The 19,184-nt window shown below is 40.0% G+C and overlaps 1 protein-coding gene across 1 annotated transcript in view; it reads left to right on the top strand.

Annotated features, from left to right (window-relative positions):
• Positions 1-8,398, top strand: part of lectin-29Ca — a 41,039-nt gene extending 32,641 nt beyond the window's left edge. The window contains exons 6-7 of the mRNA XM_067144319.2: positions 2,709-2,975; positions 8,204-8,398. Of these exons, the coding sequence (XP_067000420.2) occupies positions 2,709-2,975; positions 8,204-8,352 (416 nt within the window). The 3' untranslated portion in view covers positions 8,353-8,398. The remainder of the gene's footprint in view (positions 1-2,708; positions 2,976-8,203) is intronic.
• The last annotated feature ends 10,786 nt before the right edge of the window (positions 8,399-19,184 follow it).

Below are 19,184 nucleotides of genomic sequence, written 5' to 3'. Positions count from 1 at the left end.
AAAATGAGCCCAAATTTCACCCTATTTAATGTTTCTAACTAAATTTATCCCATATTTATAGGAGATACGAGAAAATGTGAGAGGACCATCGATGTAGAACACTAAAAGAGGCGTCTGATGGTGGAATCCGTTTGTGGATATGCCTTACCGTTTAAAAGCATTAAAAGTCGAAATGAAGGTCTGGACTTATAAACGTGCCCATGCTTATCTATATAAATAAAGTTTTAGGGGGTCCGTTGTCTGTAATTTCGTTTGTTTTGACAATTTATGAGATATTTGTCCCTTTTTGGTCATCTCAAGACCGTGCCAGTGGTTTCATTTTTCGTGTCTCTGTCTGTTTCTTCCATCATAATGGAGAAACGGCTGGATATATGTCATCTAAACTTCAAATTTAGAGTATATTTATCCAGGAGAAGTCTATGCATATGATTTAAAAATCTCTCAATAGACTGGGCGTTTATAGGAAAACCGGAACAGTTTTCATCCATTGTCTCTTATACTATTGATTTTCTGTAAAATCTGCGGAATAAATGTGAAATGTTCCTCCATTTTATACAACTTTTGTTATGTACATAATTTCGCTTACTCTTCAAATGACGGAGAAAATGACTATTTTCTGCGGCTTTCATGCTCTGCATCGAGTGACTGACAGAACCGGTTACCATAGCAACTTCTATGGCTGCTTGCCAGCAGGGAACAAGAGAATGCCACTTTCGTTGTCATTCCTGTAAACTTCTGGTTGTTCCTTGGGTAGAAAGCGAGTCAGACGTCAAGCTGCTATTCTGCGAGATATTTGCGGATTACCGTTTGAGGTTTCAATCGTCCTCGAATAGTACTGAGGATGCTATTAATATTTGAACAGTACCGCGGAGTGTAGCCCATTATTTCTCACCGTAAGGTGTTTTCTGATATTTGCTATAATTTTTACTCTATTTCTCTTCTACTTCTGTTTTCCGCTTTAAAGTCTTGCCTCTTCCTTGCTTCTGTAGGCTTAAGTAATAACACCATAAACCATCTTCTCGTGTGTTTACCTAAGAACCCGTGGGCCTAAATTTTTCCTCTGTTACCGCCTTCTTATATCCGTAACTCATATCTTCACAATTAAGTGACGGACATTTCATTTTCTATTATATCCTTTTTATTTACATATTTGTCATATTCGGCTGTCCTCAGTTATAATCCTATTTTCTATTATTTTCAACTTTCTTAATTACTCCGTATATAAGCGAGTGCTAATCCCGAAATCTGGACACTCTTTCCTTTGAGAAAAAATTCCAAGCTGTTCAAATGTAGGCTACAACATTTTGGCCCCGGAAAGTATCGAAATATGGAGGCAATTTTAATGTCGTTTTCAGACCTGTGTTTCGTGGTAACTGGTGTCTAAATAGTAAGTCATATCATAGCACACATTACACAATCGCCGTTCAATTTTTAGAGATATTCAACATTGGGTCTGTGACTTTTTGTCGTATCTAGGTTCTTTATACGTCAGATGGCGCTAGATTTCTCGATTATAGTGAAATCCCTCCAAGTTGATTGTGATTGTCATTAGGAAAAGGGGCCTTTATTTAATGAAATCTCTCCATCTCTATCTTGAATGACAGTTGGCAAGTGGGCCTGCCGTTGTAGTAGGAACTCCCTAACTCGATTGCAAATGGCAGTAGGTAATATGGCCTGCCATCATTGTCAAAACATCCCCAATGTCCACCTTACATCAGAAGCAACATATTGGCGTCCTCCCTGTTTTGATGCTCGGATGGCCCTAGGAGACATGCCATATAATTTATCTTACTCACTGCGCGTACAGTAATTTAAGTAGAAATCCGTATATATGGGTGAATACCGTAGCGAAGCACAGATACATTTGTTGGTATTTGCATAAAATGCGCGAAACAATCTGTTTTGTAACCACCGTGTACCAGGGAAGTTAAATAATGTCTGTACTTTAAAGGCTGCCATAAACAATAAACCACAAAATAAAAAGTAATATATTCATTTATGGACTTAACATGCTCTATTCTCCTATGACTAATTATGAAGCAGAGTAATACCGAATACTATGCCACTAGTATATAGCTTCTGTAGCAAAACGTCATGTTTTTATCAACTCAAAATGAAATAGGCTACGATAGGCTTCAAGCAACCGCGTTGATATAAAAGTACACAAATACAAACATACACTAACATATTACTGTGTCAATCCTTATTTTGCTGTAAGTTTCAACCATTACTTGTAGGATTGATTGATTGATTGATTGATTGATTGATTGATTGATTGACCAAAACAGGTAACTGGAGTCTGTCATCGATAGACTTGCACAGCCCTGACTCAGCAACGTGGGTAAGTGCAAGCCGACTGAGGAGAAGAGACTTGCTTCTGCGTGTACAGGTATTTCTATCACTGGCACTCCTCTGCTTGCGGCGGACAAGGTTTGACGCCCGTGTCCTAGCGTCTGCCTTACGCACCAGGCTAACAATAGTCACTCGAAATTATTATATCTGTTAACTGCATTGAGAAAACGAAAGCTACCACTGAAGGTGGTAAACAGTCCACCGTCACTCAGAACGATGCAAGCGGTCATTCGGATTCTGGAGAGTTTGTACTGACGTTATTATTATTATTATTATTATTATTATTATTATTATTATTATTATTATTATTATTATTATTATTATTATTTCCCTAAAATAATAGTTCTTTCTTTCAGCCTCACATGACGGGTACGTGGAGTTCCCTGGCTTTGGTTTCATCAAGGTACATAAAGATCGTCCTGTGACGTGGGACGTGGCTAATGATACATGTGTGATGGAAGGAGCACAGTTGGTGTACGTGGACTCGGATCGAAAATCAGAAGTGTTCGAGGCTCTCTACTTAAAATACTGGAAAAAAGCAAGCTCTACTTCTGGTAGATACTACGTCATCCATGTCGGCTTCCATGATCGTTTTCGGAAAGGCGACTACGTTACTGTTTCTGGTAAGCATTTAATTTTGAGAACTGCTTGGCTGACAGGCGTGGTGTATTTCTACCATAATTATTGACTGGTTAGGTTTTGTAGAATTGCAGCAGCAACGATATTGAGTGGAGATAAGTGACGGCAGCAACAGAAGAGAGAGAGAGAGAGAGAGAGAGAGAGAGAGAGAGAGAGAGAGAGAGTACAGTTCAACTAACAACAGTCAGTACAATGCTACTGCAGATCAGTCTTAATGGAGTAAGAACGTCCTTCACTAACTTACATTTAGTAAAAACCAGATTTTTAGTTCTAGTACTAAAATAATATATAAAACGGTTATTCATGAAAGGACGTGAATAAATACTGTCAACTGTTCGAAAACAAAAAACAAAAAAACAAAAAAAACTTAATCAAATTTCCTAAGCACCTTTGATTAAAACTTGAAGTTCTTCATTTTTTCCGCCACATATTTGGCGAATTTTTGCGACTAAAGTTTGCTCCTAAGCAGTGTAGCTTAATGATAGAAACATATGAACTTTTCTGAAGAATATTTGACTTACGCCTTTTCATAAATAAGCCTTTAAGTTCAAAACATCATCATTAAATCCATACTTCTACATAGTCAGTAAACTTAGCCTAATAATCTTTTCTTTGCCTCCACATTAGAACAGATTTATCAGTACCTCCAACAGCAAAACGGAGCAAACAACCGAAAAAATGCAGATTTTAACCCCAACAATGAGCACACAAATGCGTTTATTTATGAAAAGCCGTAATTCTGCTCAGTTGGCATTATATAAATAAACAGCAAAGAGAGGCAAAATTATTTCATACACTTCTTTTTTTTTGCTAGGGGCTTCACGTCGCACCGACACAGATAGGTCTTATGGCGGCAATGGGATAGGAAAGGCCTAGGAGTTGGAAGGAAGCGGCCGTGGCCTTAATTAAGGTACAGCCCCAGCATTTACCTGGTGTGAAAATGGGAAACCATGGAAAACCATCTTCAGGGCTGCCGATAGTGAGATTCGAACCTACTATCCCCCAGATGCAAGCTCACAGCCGCGCGCCTCTACGCGCACGGCCAACTCGCCCGGTCACACACTTCTAAGGGTGAAACTTACAACCTTTCAGAACTAAACGATGTGTTTACACCCAAAGAATCGTTTACCACAATCAACTCACTTTCTGCCCGGCTCCGAGGCTAAATGGTTAACGTGCTGGCCTTTGGCCACAGGGGTCCCGGGTTCGATTCCCGGCAGGGTCTGGAATTTTAACCTTAATTGGTTAATTTCGCTGGCACGGGGGCTGGGTGTATGTTTCGTCTTCATCATCATTTCATCCTCATCACGACGCGCAGGTCGCCTACGGGTGTCAAATCAAAAGACCTGCATCTGACGAACCGAGCATGTCCCCGGACACTCCCTGCACTAAAAGCCATACGCCATTCATTTCAACTCGCTTTCTTCAAAAAACTGACTTAGGCCCTAGGCCTATGCCCTTTAATAAATATCCTGTTCATATTGCGGGAGAGCCTCCGTGACTCAGACGGCAGCGCGTCGGCCTCTCACCACTGGATACCGTGGTTCAAATCCCGGTCACTTTATGTGAGATTTGTGCTGGACAAAGCGGAGGCGGGACAGGTTTTTCTCCGGGTACTCCGGTTTTCCCTGTCATCTTTCATTCCAGCAACACTCTCCATTATCATTTCATAGCATTTATCACTCATTAATAAATCACCTTGGGAGTGGCGACCCCATTGTAATAACAGCCTATATATGTTTCATTCATTACATGCCGGGCTGAGTGGCTCAGACGGTTAAGGCGCTGGCCTTCTAACTCCAACTTGGCAGGTTCGATCCTGGCTCAGTCCGGTGGTATTTGAAGGTGCTCAAATACGACAGCCTCGTGTCGGTAGATTTACTGGCACGTAAAAGAACTCCTGCGGGACTAAATTCCGGCACCTCGGCGTCCCCGAAGACCTTAAAAAGTAGTTAGTGGGACGTAAAACAAATAACATTATTATTATTATTATCATTCATTACATCCCTGACCTGGTCAATGACTGGAAAACAGGTTGTAGGTTGTCATTTCATTTTCATATTGCGGGATTAAAACACTTTTTTAGTTAAAAAGTTTGAAGGTTGGCTAAAAGTATAGTAATTACCCTTTTAAAAACTGAATGTTAATATTTTGAGGTCTGCACTCTTCTGGAGAATAGTTGACTTGCGCCTTTTCATGAACAAACCTGTATAATTTTATTTAACATTATTGAAATAATACCATATGTATTACCATTCACTTGTTTTCACGAATATTAACATGCTTTTTTGTGCTGGTTATTTAAATGCTTACGTCATTAACACTCCATAATCTCTAAGATATTCCTTCAGAATGTTCCATTTTTTACTTCTCGTATCTTTTTTAAATTCCGAAATACTACTTATTTAAAAAGTAAAATTACTTTTGTTAAAGGAAGGAACGAAAGCATATTTGTATAAATAATATACTCTCCCATGAAACATTTCATGCACGTATCTTCAATAGATTTTGAATTATGATTGGAACTATGCATAACATCGAAAGTTATGGAAAATGTACTGCGAGTATACGACAGAGTGGAACGTAGCATGTGAGATATGTGGACATTTTACGAACATATCTCAACTGAAAGAAGCAATTCTTTTTCTTCACCAGATTAAGCACAAAAGTATATTCTACAAGTAAAAAGTAAATTAAAACATGTAAATTTATATCCCTTACAGGCGTACCTTCCTCCTTAAATATAAATAATACATATACTCCGAATTCCCCTCTATATTGCTCAGGTGCACCCTCGACTAGTAAACTCTACTTTCACAATTGTTTATAAAGTTTTTCTGAATCTCACATCTACATAACAAAAATAGATTTATTATAATAATATCATGATCATCTTGAGTAGGTAAATTAGAATAATCATTTTTCTCTGACAACAGTTGTCGCTGATATAAGTAACTTTGATGGACTTAGCAATATAGGCCTACATCTAAATTAGTGAATATATCCATAGTCATAGCTCGTACGATAGGAATGCATGAAATTACATGAAATTACATATTCTGCAGTGTTTGTTATGTAGGCGTACTATTTTTTTTGAATTAATATTCACGAAAATATTTGGAAGTTTGTGAACAGTGTAATAATAGTGAGAGTCTCCATAATTATTCATCCCACGGTAAAAGCGTATAAAACATCGTAAATTATATTTTGCACAATCGTTGTTATAGGCAAATGTCTCTCGGCTAAGGTTTCCATAACCAGCTTTTGGGATGCTAAAGGTCTTGTGTGCATCGATTTTTAACTTGAATGACGAACTGTCAGTGCTTCATACTAATGTGAACTGGTGGAGAAAGTTAGGGAGACTTATCGTTCCAAAAGACGAAACGCTCCGATTAGCAGCGTCCTGCTTCTCCACGATAACGCTAGGTTCACACTGCTGCTGATGCTGCTGCTGCTACTGCTACGAAAGCCAAATTGGAAGAATATTTACTGGTTAGCTCTTGATCACCACCTTCTTTTTAGTCCAGATCTGTAACCTCCTCCTCCTTCTTCTTCTCCTTCATCATCATCATCATCATCATCATCATCATCATCATCATCATCACCATCACCATCATTATCACCATCATTATCACCATCACCACCACCATCATCATCATCATCATCATCATCATCATCATCATCTTCTGGTACCTGAAGGTTGGTGACCATCATGGGGTAACTTCTCCTCTTTAGTGTTTCCTTTGTCGGAGTTAGGGTATCTTGAATATCGAACTACACGCGGAAGTTCCGCGCCCCGGATAATCTCAGCTCACGTCCACATGGTCCACTATTTGCTAGATACCTGAAAAAAAAAAACAAGAAAACATATGAGGAATGAGATTTTCGAATGACAAATAGGTACAAAACTTCATGGGAAATTGTCTACGAACCCCTACCGTATTAACATGGACATGTTTTTGGGCTGGGGGTGGGGGGGGGGGTGGGGCTATGTGGAATTAGCGTCATATAATTCCTGACACCATTGTAACTATGGCAACCACTGTTCGTCTTTTATGTATACTAGGCCAGTAGCGTCATCTATATGTTGCTGTAAGAACACAAGTTCTTAATGACATGTTGAGTTTACGTTAATACCAGAGCGCAAGCTTTTAGCTCGATTCTAGACGATATAACGTATTTCTATACGAGTTGCTTCTCGCTAAACAACATACTCTAATGTGGACGGGGAAAAAGTATTTAGATCTCGTACTGGGCATGGCACAGCAACCGATCAGTTTGTTGTATTCTGAACACGCTGAAGTTCTTTCGTTCCCAAGTACTATACTATCTACCTCGGTGAACCGCGTGCGTTCAAGATCGAGTACATCACTACGAGTGAAATTCGTAGACGAGATAGACGCGGAGTGAAGCCTAAGCATGTACTGTACATGACGATGAAGGTAATGCGTATCCGTTTGACCGAAGGTTTGTTCGCCACGTTCAAAACTAGGCCTACCGGTGATACAACAAACGTTACTCGCGCCGACGTAGAAGACAAGAAGTTTATGGAGGTCTGTATCGAGTGGAATCTCTCGTTCCTCAAGTCAGTTCCCAACTCGATACAGTACTGGGTGTAGCGAAAGAAGGAGGTGTTTGTGATGATCCACCAGCTTGGTAAATCCACTGTATTTTTAACTTTGAGCTTAGAACTGTGAATATGAATTCGTTCTATCGTCTTCTAAACCCAAAACCATATCCATGATTCTATACTTTTCCGTTTATCAGATAAAATGCACGAGAGCAAAGTTTATTTAAATGAAGAAGAAATCAAGAAACTGCTATTGCAATGGAAAATATGTCCAGGCATTAGCGGAGGCTATACAGGAAAATAGTTTTTTGCCTGTTTTGATTTGAATTAATTTTATGAAGTTTAATGAAAGTCTTATTCATATTTGATCGACCTTCATAATTTAATCACTGTTTAGTCATTATAATGCTGTCTTCTAGTGTGTGTGGCCTGTGCAAACGTAACATGTCCTGGTTAGCAACAAAATCTCTGCATAGCAATTTTCATCGGATGAGTACTAAAATCAAATATATGAATATAGTCTATCTAGAGAACTTACTGTTCCAGCTGTAGAAGTTGAGTTTTCAGGTTTCCTCTAAAGCACCGATAACAAATTATAGAACTCTAGCCTACTAAATACTTATGAATGAGGTTTTATTTCAGGTAACCGCGTGGATGAAACTCGATGGGCACCAGGCCAACCCACAGGTGTAGAAGGACACTGTGGATCGGCAAGATTTGATGGGATGATGTACGTCGTGAGTTGTGAGCTGGAGACCTACTTCTTCTGTGAGAAACACGGCGTTAAATAGTATGTAACCAGTCGGGAGATATGAAGGAATAAAGAGCTTGCTTGTCATCGAGTAAAATTTGCTTCAACCTATCATCACCTTATCCAGTCCAATATCATTTTATACTATAACACTATACAACAGTCGTGGTCGAGAAGTTAACGTATACTGTAGCTTCCTGTCCGATTGTCCGGCTTCATCTATCGTTTCTGCCAATAATTGAAGATTGTTTCTTAGAGTCGAAGCTCCCATGATATGTTAATTTACTATTAAGTTCTTCGTCGAGGGTATCACTGTCACTGTCTCCAGCTGCCAGAGACATAATATGGTATACACACAAACGAACTAGACACACTAACCAACACACCGATGTAAATAAACCTACGGCTACACTAAACTATGTGGTGTTATTGGAGTGTGTGTGTGTGACGTGTGGTGACGGTTGGTATGGGTAGGTCTGTGTCGTATTTTAGGTAAAGTATGTACGCTCAGAATATGATCTCGCCATGCACCAGAATGGGGAATGGTAAGACAATACACCAAGAAAAACACCAGGCATAAACTAAGATACTGATCCAACTGACGCAGTACCAATCAAGGCACGTGATGGCGTAGCGAAAGGAGTGTAACAACTCTCAAAAAAAAAATATATATATATGTCCGTCCGTGCACAAGTTCTCAGGTAGTTTTCAATTTTCAAGGTGAAAGGTTTTCAGCAGAGCGCATAATGGAAGCATTTTCACTGAGTCCATATATTCAGAGGAACCGAGGTAGGTACAAAATTTTTGAGGGCAAGGTAAGGCATACGACAACCAAAAAAGGGCAAAGAAGAAATAGTTTTTTCATAATAACAATATATTAGCAAAAAACACCCAGAAGAAACATTTACAAGCCAAAGAAAACAACAATCATCCAAAGGTCAGTTAGTTCTGACTTCCAAAAGAGAAAAAAACAGATGGGACGACCATATTAATTTTCTGATTTGTTTTTCAAAGAGAACAGCTAGACTCGAAACCTTCAATAATAATACAACCTCTTTTACATGAGGAGTGTCCTACACAAGGAAAACAGAAATTTACGTATGAACACGAAAAAACATTAAAATTTGAAAGACATATGGGCCACTGTACAATAATACATGTAAAAAAAAGGGCGGAAGGGATGCGGAATAGGAAGGTGGGGAAAGGGGAGGGACGTGAAAGAAAACAGTACCGATGGCTGCCAACAGGGATTTGGAAAAATAGGATCAGTCAGTATCGATGAAATTCCAAAATAGCAAACAGAAGCTAGGTGATAGTTCAATTGATTCTATTTCATGCGTTTGCTCGGGAAAACAATTGAATTTCAATGGTTCATATCGCAGCAATCACTTGACGTATCACAAAGTCCAACTTCGGAGTGAGATGGTAATGTAATTCCAAAGTAAGGTACCGCTATCAATAGCTGCAGTTAGCTTATTATCAACATGAACTGTCATTGGTAGCCAGTAACGGCAATTTGAAAATTAAGGAAGTGCAGCATTAAAAGAAAGTTCAAAGAACAACATGGAAATGAAATAAATTAAAGTTTTCGCTCACCCGTCCAGCAGTCGTAGCTTTTCAAATGGTATACAAAAGCACATTTTAAAAGAAACATTGCACACAGTCCAGCTGGTAGCAAAATAAAACCAAGTCCTCCCTTCACACAAATCGTCGTGTTCATCCCAACCCGCTGCTCAAGCCCAGAGCAGGCCAATTTATATTCAGGTAGAAGCGTCCAGAAAGGACGAGAGCATACAGTACCCAATGCGCAGCGAAGCGGTAGGGGAAGGAAAGAGGGAGGGTAAGCAGCACGAGCAGTTGAAACTGGACGGGCGAAGAGAGCACAGGCAGGTTAGTAGCGGCATATGCAGCGTAGTAAACGTAGAATCCATAAAACAGTAGAAAAATTCGGAGCACGTTATAACTACTAAACCTATATGGATATTCGTGACTGGCAGAGAGGACTTGGAAACCAGTAGGACTACATTAATTTATTATTTAATTTTTAATTTTTATTTAATTTTTTAGGCAGTCAGTATTTCATTAATTTGTAATGGAATGTTCAATTGAGTCCATCAAATCATTCACTCCCTCATTCGTCGGTTTGGACCGTGTCGTTATTCTTGACCACATGTTGCGGGCGTTATGGCTAAACCGTTCTTTATTTGTGCATACGATTTTTTTTTTCAAGTTGTAACATGACTTCTACTAGCGTTTCTGTAAAATTCAGAATCCTTGTGGTCACACACAGTACGTGTGCTGATGTTCTTATGAATGTGTGTGTTAGTACTATTCGTCCTGGGAAGCCGAGGAGTCGGAATTGTGTATCGCAGGAATTCATTTTACGTGCCGGTAAATCATCAATGAATGTTCTCTTCCCAGTTAGTGGTTATCGTGACCGTGCGAGAAGGGTGTTATTTATTTATTCATCCATTCATGCACGACCACCATTCAATCATGAAATCATCCATTCAATAATTCATGCAGTCATGCACTCATTCAATTCAGTCATAATGTACTTACATGTTGTAATTATTGTAGGCTGATTCTATAAGAATTTGAACACGAAAGTAAGCACTTTTATCATATTGTGATCTATTTAATTTTAAAGACAACACTCAAACTTATTCGTCTACTAATGTTGTTCCACGCCATCTCTCCACTGACAGCTCGGAGCATATCACTTAGTCTCCTTTCTCCCAAGTCTTCCCAGCCCAAACTTTGCAACAATTTTGTAACGCTACTCTTTTGTGAGAAATTGCCAAGAACAAATCGAGCTGCTTTTCTTTCAATTTTTTCCAGTTCTCGAATCAAGTAACCGAGCTCGATAGCTGCAGTCGCTTAAGTGCGGCCAGTATCAGTAATCGGGAGATAGTGGGTTCGAGCCCCACTGTCGGCAGCCCTGAAGATGGTTTTCCGTAGTTTCCCATTTTCACACCAGGCAAATGCCGGGCCTGTACCTTAATTAGGGCCACGGCCGCTTCCTTCCAATTCCTAGGCCTTTCCTATCCCATCGTCGCCATAAGACATATCTGTGTCGGTGCGACGTAAAGCAAATAGCACGAACCAAGTAATCCTGGTGAGGGTCCCATACACTGCAACCATACTCTAGTTGGGGTCTTACCGGAGATGTATATGCCCTCTCCTTTACAACCTTACTACAACCGCTAAACACCCCCATAACCACGTGCAGACATCTGTACCCTTTATTTAAAATCCCATATATGTGATTACCCCAATGAAGATCTTTCCTTATATTTACACCTAGGTACTTACAATGATTTCCATAATGAACTTTCACCCCATCAACGCAGTTATTAAAACTGAGAGGACTTTTCCTATTTGGGATACTCACGACTTGACTTTTAACCCCGTTTATCACCATACCATTGCGTACTGTCTATCTCACAACATTATCGAGGTCATTTTGCAGTTGCTCACAATCCTGTAACTTATTTATTACCCTATACAGAGTAACATCATCCGAAAATGCCTTATCATCTCTGATTCCACTTCTTTACTCATATAATTTATATACCTTGTGGTACAGCAGCCCCTATTCACTCGGTTTTATGCAACCCGAAGATTATAGTCTAACAAAAATATTGACCTTGGCTACTCACAGCAATGTCTGGTCTTACTACGCTTTCTATAATTCGTTTATTCGTGTCAACCAAATCAGCATTAATGATACAATACCAACTGATGGTAAAGAATCGTGAAAATTCTGTATCACAGCAACGTCATGCGCAGAGTATAGGATGGCTGAATTACTAGAATTATTATGGACATAACAGCGCTCAATGACAACTCGTAAGAGGCGAGCGTACTAGAAGTTCTAGGGGGAAACCATTACTTGTTAGCTCGAGGTTCGAGTGCATTGTAGGACGAATATTTTTATTTCGCTATTAATGTTCGTGTGAGTCGCGTTGTTTAAATCAAATCTAAATCATTATCAGTTATCATATTGCAGGTAGGTACTCTGCTATATTTATTTCTAAGTAGCTCGTAAAGGAGCTATTTAGAGTAAAGTAAGCTTTTACCGACAGAGATGCAATAGGCTTGTGTGTGACCATTCGATTAATGAATCAAATGTTCAAAATGACCACCTCCTTTGCTGATGCAAATATCAGCACGGTTGAGAAGGACATTCTTGCTTGCTGCAACATATGTGGTGCAACCTGCCTGCAAGCTTCAGTGATGAGCTTTCGTAATTGATTCGGGCTCTCTGGCTTCTGTTTACAGGCGCTTTCTTTCAAATAACCGCAGAGGAAAAATTCTAGTGGAGTAAGCCCAGGTGATCTAGCCGGCCATGTGACAGGACCCCTTCGTCCAATCCATCGCCCAGGATATATCTTATGCAAGTAGTTCCGTACTGCCAACGACCAGTGTGGATGAGCCCTGCTGGAATCACATCCTTAACCGTTTCATAAGGGGCGCATTGTACAATAACAGCGGGAAGTATTCTCGAAGAAACTGTGGATAGCATCGTCCCGGGAGTTTCAGTCGAAGTATGGTCCAGTTATCTTGGCACCTATTATCCCGCACCATACGTTGACGCCTCGTTGTACCTGAAATCGAGATCCCCTTATCCAGTGAGGATTTTCAACGTTCCAGTAATGGATGTTGTGACGATTAACAGTTCTGTTGTTGTGAAATCTGGATTCGTCAATAAAGAGCATGTCCGTTAAGAAATCCGCGTCAGCTTCGACGCTTTGCAATATCCATTGCGGAAGTTCTATCTGTTTTTGAAAGTCATCCCCGTGAAGTTCCTGGTGTAGTTGTTCATGGTAAGGGTGGCTATTATGGTGGTGCAATATGCGCGGTACTGATACATGACTGACGTTCAATTAATTTCCAGTGGTCCGTGAGCTTGTATGCGCTTGTACGCAATTGGGGTTTTGAACAGCTTCTTCGTTATTTTCAGACGTCACTGGAGCCTTCCGAACGGGGGAAATGTATAAAATGTCCACGTTGCACGCAACCGCCTTTCAACACGTCAAAATGTATCTGCAGTTGGTAACCTTCGTTCAGGATATTGTTCTTGATACAAGCGTCTGGCTTCCCGTGAAATTCTGCTTTGCTTCCCCATAAAGAAGTACAATATTCACATAATCATCCCGTGAATGGATAATATTTGTTTTTGCGCTAACCGTACAACACGTGTTCGCAATTTGCTGCAAAGATTACGACGTGCTCTGTTATGTTCGAACGTGCGTAGTTGCTTGGTTGAATAGATCTGACATAATGTTGTCAATAAATGCAGTGCGCTTCATTCGTTGTAGAAAAGAACATGGCGCAACAGCCCCGAAGGGCCTTGGTCTACCAAGCGACCGCTGCTAAGCTGGAAACCCTGCAGATTATGAAGTGTCGTGTGGTCAGCACGACGAATCCTCTCGGCCATTATTCTTGGCTTTTTAGACCGGGAGTTCGTTGTAGCCGTTTGCCATATGAAAGTCGCATGTTATTATTCATTTCTTATGTATGCATTCTTTGTAAAGGTGAAACATGTCTTTTGAGATACGTATGCCTTTACGAGTATAATATAAAAATAAGTTTTAAAAGCTCATAATTAGAGTTGAACTCCAAATCTCCGCAAACGATCACACGCTGGTTGTGATTACTACCATGCAGCCACTCCAGGCTAAAAACGGTCGTTCTCATAACTCTGTACTAAAGGATACTAATGGAATAATCTAGGCTATCGCTTCGAAACTGTTGTATTTTTCAAGTTCTGAACTCGAATGTGCATACAGGTTTACCTTGTTGCAATCACCTCAGTGTCTCTCTTAAGCCCTTAGGCGTAGAGGTGTACCTATTACTTATTTGAATGATTCCTGCATAATGTTTCAGGTGATATTCACAACGCATTTGTAAATAGTCAGTGCTTACGCGTCGATAGTTATTATGTCTATTTATTATAACTTGCTTAGAAGAAAATATGCGAGTTCGGAAAAGTCAGGTCTTCGTAGAATATGCCTAGGCGAGTACGAATAAAAAAAATAAAAAAGGGATAACTCAAGAACGTTTTGAACCCTCTCTCCTCCAAATACCCTATCCGGGTACATATACCATGTATAATTCCACGCAGCTACTTTCAGCGTGAAAATTATACCTTCATAACTCTGCATTCAAGAGAAGAGCGAAGGTTCTCGCTTCGAAAAGTTACTGATGTTGTATACCTTTATTGGACGCTCTAACGGTAGTAATTACATGACACACGCTATCACACCTTTTGTGCAGTATTTGCGTGTCATAGATGATAAAATACTGTAAAAACACGTTCCTATGAATTTCGACGTGATGAGACCATACAAATTGAATTGAATTGACATGTCCGTACTTGGACCTAACCTATCACGTTTCTATGATACAGCGACCACCCACCATTTTCTAGGTGAATTGACATGTCCGTACTTGTTCCTAACCTATCACGTTTCTATGATACAGCGACCACACTTTTCTATCAAAAGAAAATCGCCTCTTGGACCACTCAGATGCGCAATTATCTACCGATAGCTATGAGAGTGATTGTGGTTTGTACAGTACAGTAATATATCGTAAAACTGATTAGGGTATTGTACTCCGTTCTACTTAAAATGGTACAGTGTTTCTGAGATGGGTCTCACTCACTGCCTCTTTTACCGTTTTTTATTGTGCGGGGAAGTCTATATCTGTCCAACTCCACATCAAATTCTGCAAGATGTAGCGTAAGATAGGACTAAGATACATTTAATTCCTAGCTGGTTGCATATATTCGAAAAAGTAGGGGCAGCTGTACCACCCGGTATATAAGGAAACATAAAGGTCCAATAATACTGCCTTGAGAAATTCCCACTTTAATTATTACAGAGTCAGATAAAGCTTCGCCTACTCTGATTCTCTGAGATCTACTTTCTAGAAATATAGCCACCCATTCAGTCACACTTTTGTCTAGTCCTATTGCACTCATTTTTGCCAGTAGGCTCCCATGATCCACCCAATCAAATGGCTTAGACAGGTCAATCGCGATACAATCCATTTGACCTCCTGAATCCAAGATATCTGCTATATTGAACCCATCATTCACAGTGATCAAAAAGGATCCCTAAATTTACTAGCCACCGTAGCCGCAAGATAGTTTTTGTGAAAGGAGCAACCATTTTTGCATCATTACTTGAGGTGCACGCTGTGTCTTCTTCATGTTTCATACCCACGAGACTAGAGCGTTGAAGTTGATTTGTAATGTCCTTGAGCAGGAAAGGAGTCCTCGGGGAGAATTTCGGACGGATTCGAGCATACTCGTTACTAATTTCTAAAATACGATCATTAACCAGATGTAAATTAAAACGTGGATTGGTTCAGTGAAACATCCAGCAAATTGGAAGGAATTGTCATGTAATCAAATCTCTTCTGGCTAAAGATGGAAAGATTGTGCTAGACCGTGGGAAGATTCGTAGCTACACGTGGATGTCGTCATGGTGGGAGAGAAGTATTTATCTAACCTACGCTTCAGCGTTTTTTTTGTTTTTTTTTGATAGTTGCTTTACGTCGCACTGACACAGATAGGTCTTACGGCGACGATGGGACAGGAAAGGGCTAGGAGTGGGAAGGAAGCGGCCGTGGCCTTAATTAAGGTACAGCCCCAGCATTTGCCTGGTGTGAAAATGGGGAACCACGGAAAACCATTTTCAGGGCTGCCGACAGTGGGGTTCGAACCTACTATCTCCCGAATACTGGATACTGGCCGCACTTAAGCGACTGCAGCTATCGAGCTCGGTCTTCAGCGTTTTAGACCACTTAGAGGCAAATTAAACTTATAAAATCATGAGATTCATATTCCTCGAGTTTTTCTGAACGGTGGAGATATCAGTATCAAAGATGAGGCCCGTAAGATAGTGAAATTGTGTAGTGTTGTGCAATCTTATTGTCACTTTTTCGCGCCAAAAACGCAGAGATACTAGCAGTGATGACGGAGGCCAGGGGCATTCTATCATTGGCGGTGCGGCAGTCGAGCCCTGTGTTGCTCTGTGTCACTTATTTATGTGCGGATGATATCGGACTTTCAAGACTGGTAAGAGTGAATCCCAGCCTATGGTAAGAATTGGTAGAGTGTGAAATGAAATAAATACTCATATTCTTGTAAATATTAAATTTGCCCGCGTTTGGAGAAGAAAACGATATGAATCAACGACATGTCTCGGCACGCTAATCTCAATACAGTCCTTTGCCTGTTAAATGTGTCGGATGGTGTAAATATTGAAGTATGAATAAGAAGTGAATAGATAATAAAATATATGTGGTAAATGTACATTGTCTCTTCTAAATATTATATAAAGGTAAGAGTATCCGAGAAGAAACGTGTGAAATAAACGTGAAGATTCACATATATTTGTTTAATATTAGAAATTATCAGTGTGTAGAATGTAAGAAAATAAAATTAAGTAATGCTGTTAATTAAGAATCTCCGAGAAGAAACATGTGAAGTGTGCATAGTGTGTGCCAACATGGTGTGTTAAGTCATAATTGAGCGTTCGGCGAACGGCAATGTCTGATAACATACCGTTGTTCAGCAGAAACCAGGTGGATGATATGATTTGTATTCTTTAAATTGTATTCTGCATCGTTATGATCTGTGTAAACAAGTGCCGAAGTTTCAGGCCGATAGTTTGTTGTTTTATTTCCTTTTAATTAAATATTAGGTGCTATGTGGCACAGAGATATTATGAGAAGTTAACGCATGTTTTATGTTAAAATCCCAAAATTTCAGACGATTATGTTAAATCGGATTAAAGGAGGGATCGTGTAAAGGTACATTTTATGACAATTTGTCGTTAAAGAATTAGGGTGTCAAGGTTTCGTGTCAAAGTATAATGTAAAATATAGTTGAGTGCTGGAAAAGTTTGTTTTTGTGGGCTTGGGATAGAGATATCGTAATGTCTAAATTAAGTCAAGATCGGCGTGATTTTCCTATCATTTAATAGGTCATATGACATTGTATAAGAATAATCTGAGATCACATAGACATCCAATAGCCATGGTAAGAAAAGGCAAACCAGGGACAGTGTTAAAATAAATGAGTTTAGTTGGATTCCGGGATGATAAATGCCCGAGGGAATAATCGAACTTAGGATGTGTTGATGCCGGGAGGATGAAATGCTCCGAGGAAATAATGTGTTAGAATGCTGTGGGAGGCATTTGCAATGTCCAGGGTTCGAGAACCGTTTGGTTTCAGGAATTATGTGATCTCAGATGGCTAGATGTTATGAGAGATACTACGAGCCGGTTATCAGACGACTGCCTGGAAAATTTAAGAGGGTCAAAAGAAGTAAAAATTTATGTAAACCTCGTAAGTGATAGATATGATATATTGTATACTGGATTATTGGTCTTTGAGAGGTGGAAGAATTTGTTACGGTGAAATCTTGACACATTTAGTTTGTTGTGGCAGTAGATTATTGTGTGTTGTGGCGAATTTATCTAATGGTACAGGTAAATGACGGCACTCGTCTGTCACGCACCCACAGTTGGGAGTTATGGTTTACCCTAGATGTTAGATGGCCTCAGTTCTGGTTGTCTGAGGGACCATCAGGTTATTTGAGTTGTACAGTAGTGATAAGTAAAGACGTAATGATTGCGACTAGACTCATACGTATTTTTATTAGTTGGATAGTGGACCACACGGATAGTTGTGTGTAATGTAAACATGGTACTGTTCAATAGTCGTAATTATAAGACCTTCCTTTCTATCGCATTTATTTTTAACTACGACAAAAACAGCTCCATGATCCTAATAGCCTACCATCTATTACATCAGTTTCTCTATAGAGCTTATTTGGTTTTACCAGCACCATGTCGAGGATATTCTTCCCTCTAGTTGGTTGCATTACTTTCTGCATCCGCTGTCCTTCCCATATTAACTTATTTGCCATTTGTTGTTCATGCTTCCTGTCATTCGCATTACCTTCCCAACTGACATTTGGTCAATTCAGATCACCCGCTACAATCACGTTCCTTTCCTTATCGTTTCCCACATAGCTGATTATATTATCAAATAATTCTGAATCAGTGTCTGCGCTACCCTTTCCCGGTCTGTACACTCCAAAGACATCCTATTATCTTCTTTCACCAGAATGAATACTCCCCTTCCTACCATTCCTACCCTATCTGTACGGTTCACACTCCAGTTCCGTGAGAACATTTCTGGATCCATTGTATTTTTCCTCAGCCATGATTTAACCCCTATTACAATCTTCTTATTATTCTTCTTTTCCTACCGCTTTTCCCACACCTGTGGGATCGCGGGTGCGAACTGCATCGCAAATGTGGATTTGGCCCTATTTTACGGCCGGATGGGCTTCCTGACGCCAACCCTGTACGCAGGGATGTAATCACTATTGCGTGTTTCTGTGGTGGTTGGTAGTGTAGTGTGTTGTGCGAATATGAAGAGGAGATTGTTGGGATGGACAAAACACTCAGTCCCTGAGCCAGAAAGATTAATCAGAAGCGATTAAAATCTCCGACCCGGCCGAGAATCGCACCCGGGACCCTTTGAACCGAAGGCCAGTAGTCTGACCATTCAGCCAACGAGTCGGAATCAACCTCTATAACTATCTGGTAAGAATATATATCTTCTATATATCTATCTATAATATTATAAAAGGAAGTGTTTGTCTGTCTGTCTGTGTGTCTGTGCGCGATGCCCAGCAAAATCTACAGCACGTAGAGATCTGAAATTTAGAACATAGGTAGATGGAAAGGGGTCCGAATGCACCTCGAAGCCGGAATTTTCATTTTCGCTTTCGTTGTTGAGTTATGAACGAAAAACCATCGGAAAACGTGCATTGGGATATG

This window comes from Anabrus simplex, chromosome 3 (assembly GCF_040414725.1).
Source record: "Anabrus simplex isolate iqAnaSimp1 chromosome 3, ASM4041472v1, whole genome shotgun sequence".
In the NCBI taxonomy this organism is placed as follows: Eukaryota; Metazoa; Arthropoda; class Insecta; order Orthoptera; family Tettigoniidae; genus Anabrus; species Anabrus simplex.
Note: the sequence above shows the minus strand (reverse complement) of the source record. Positions and strands in the feature narration are given on the sequence as shown.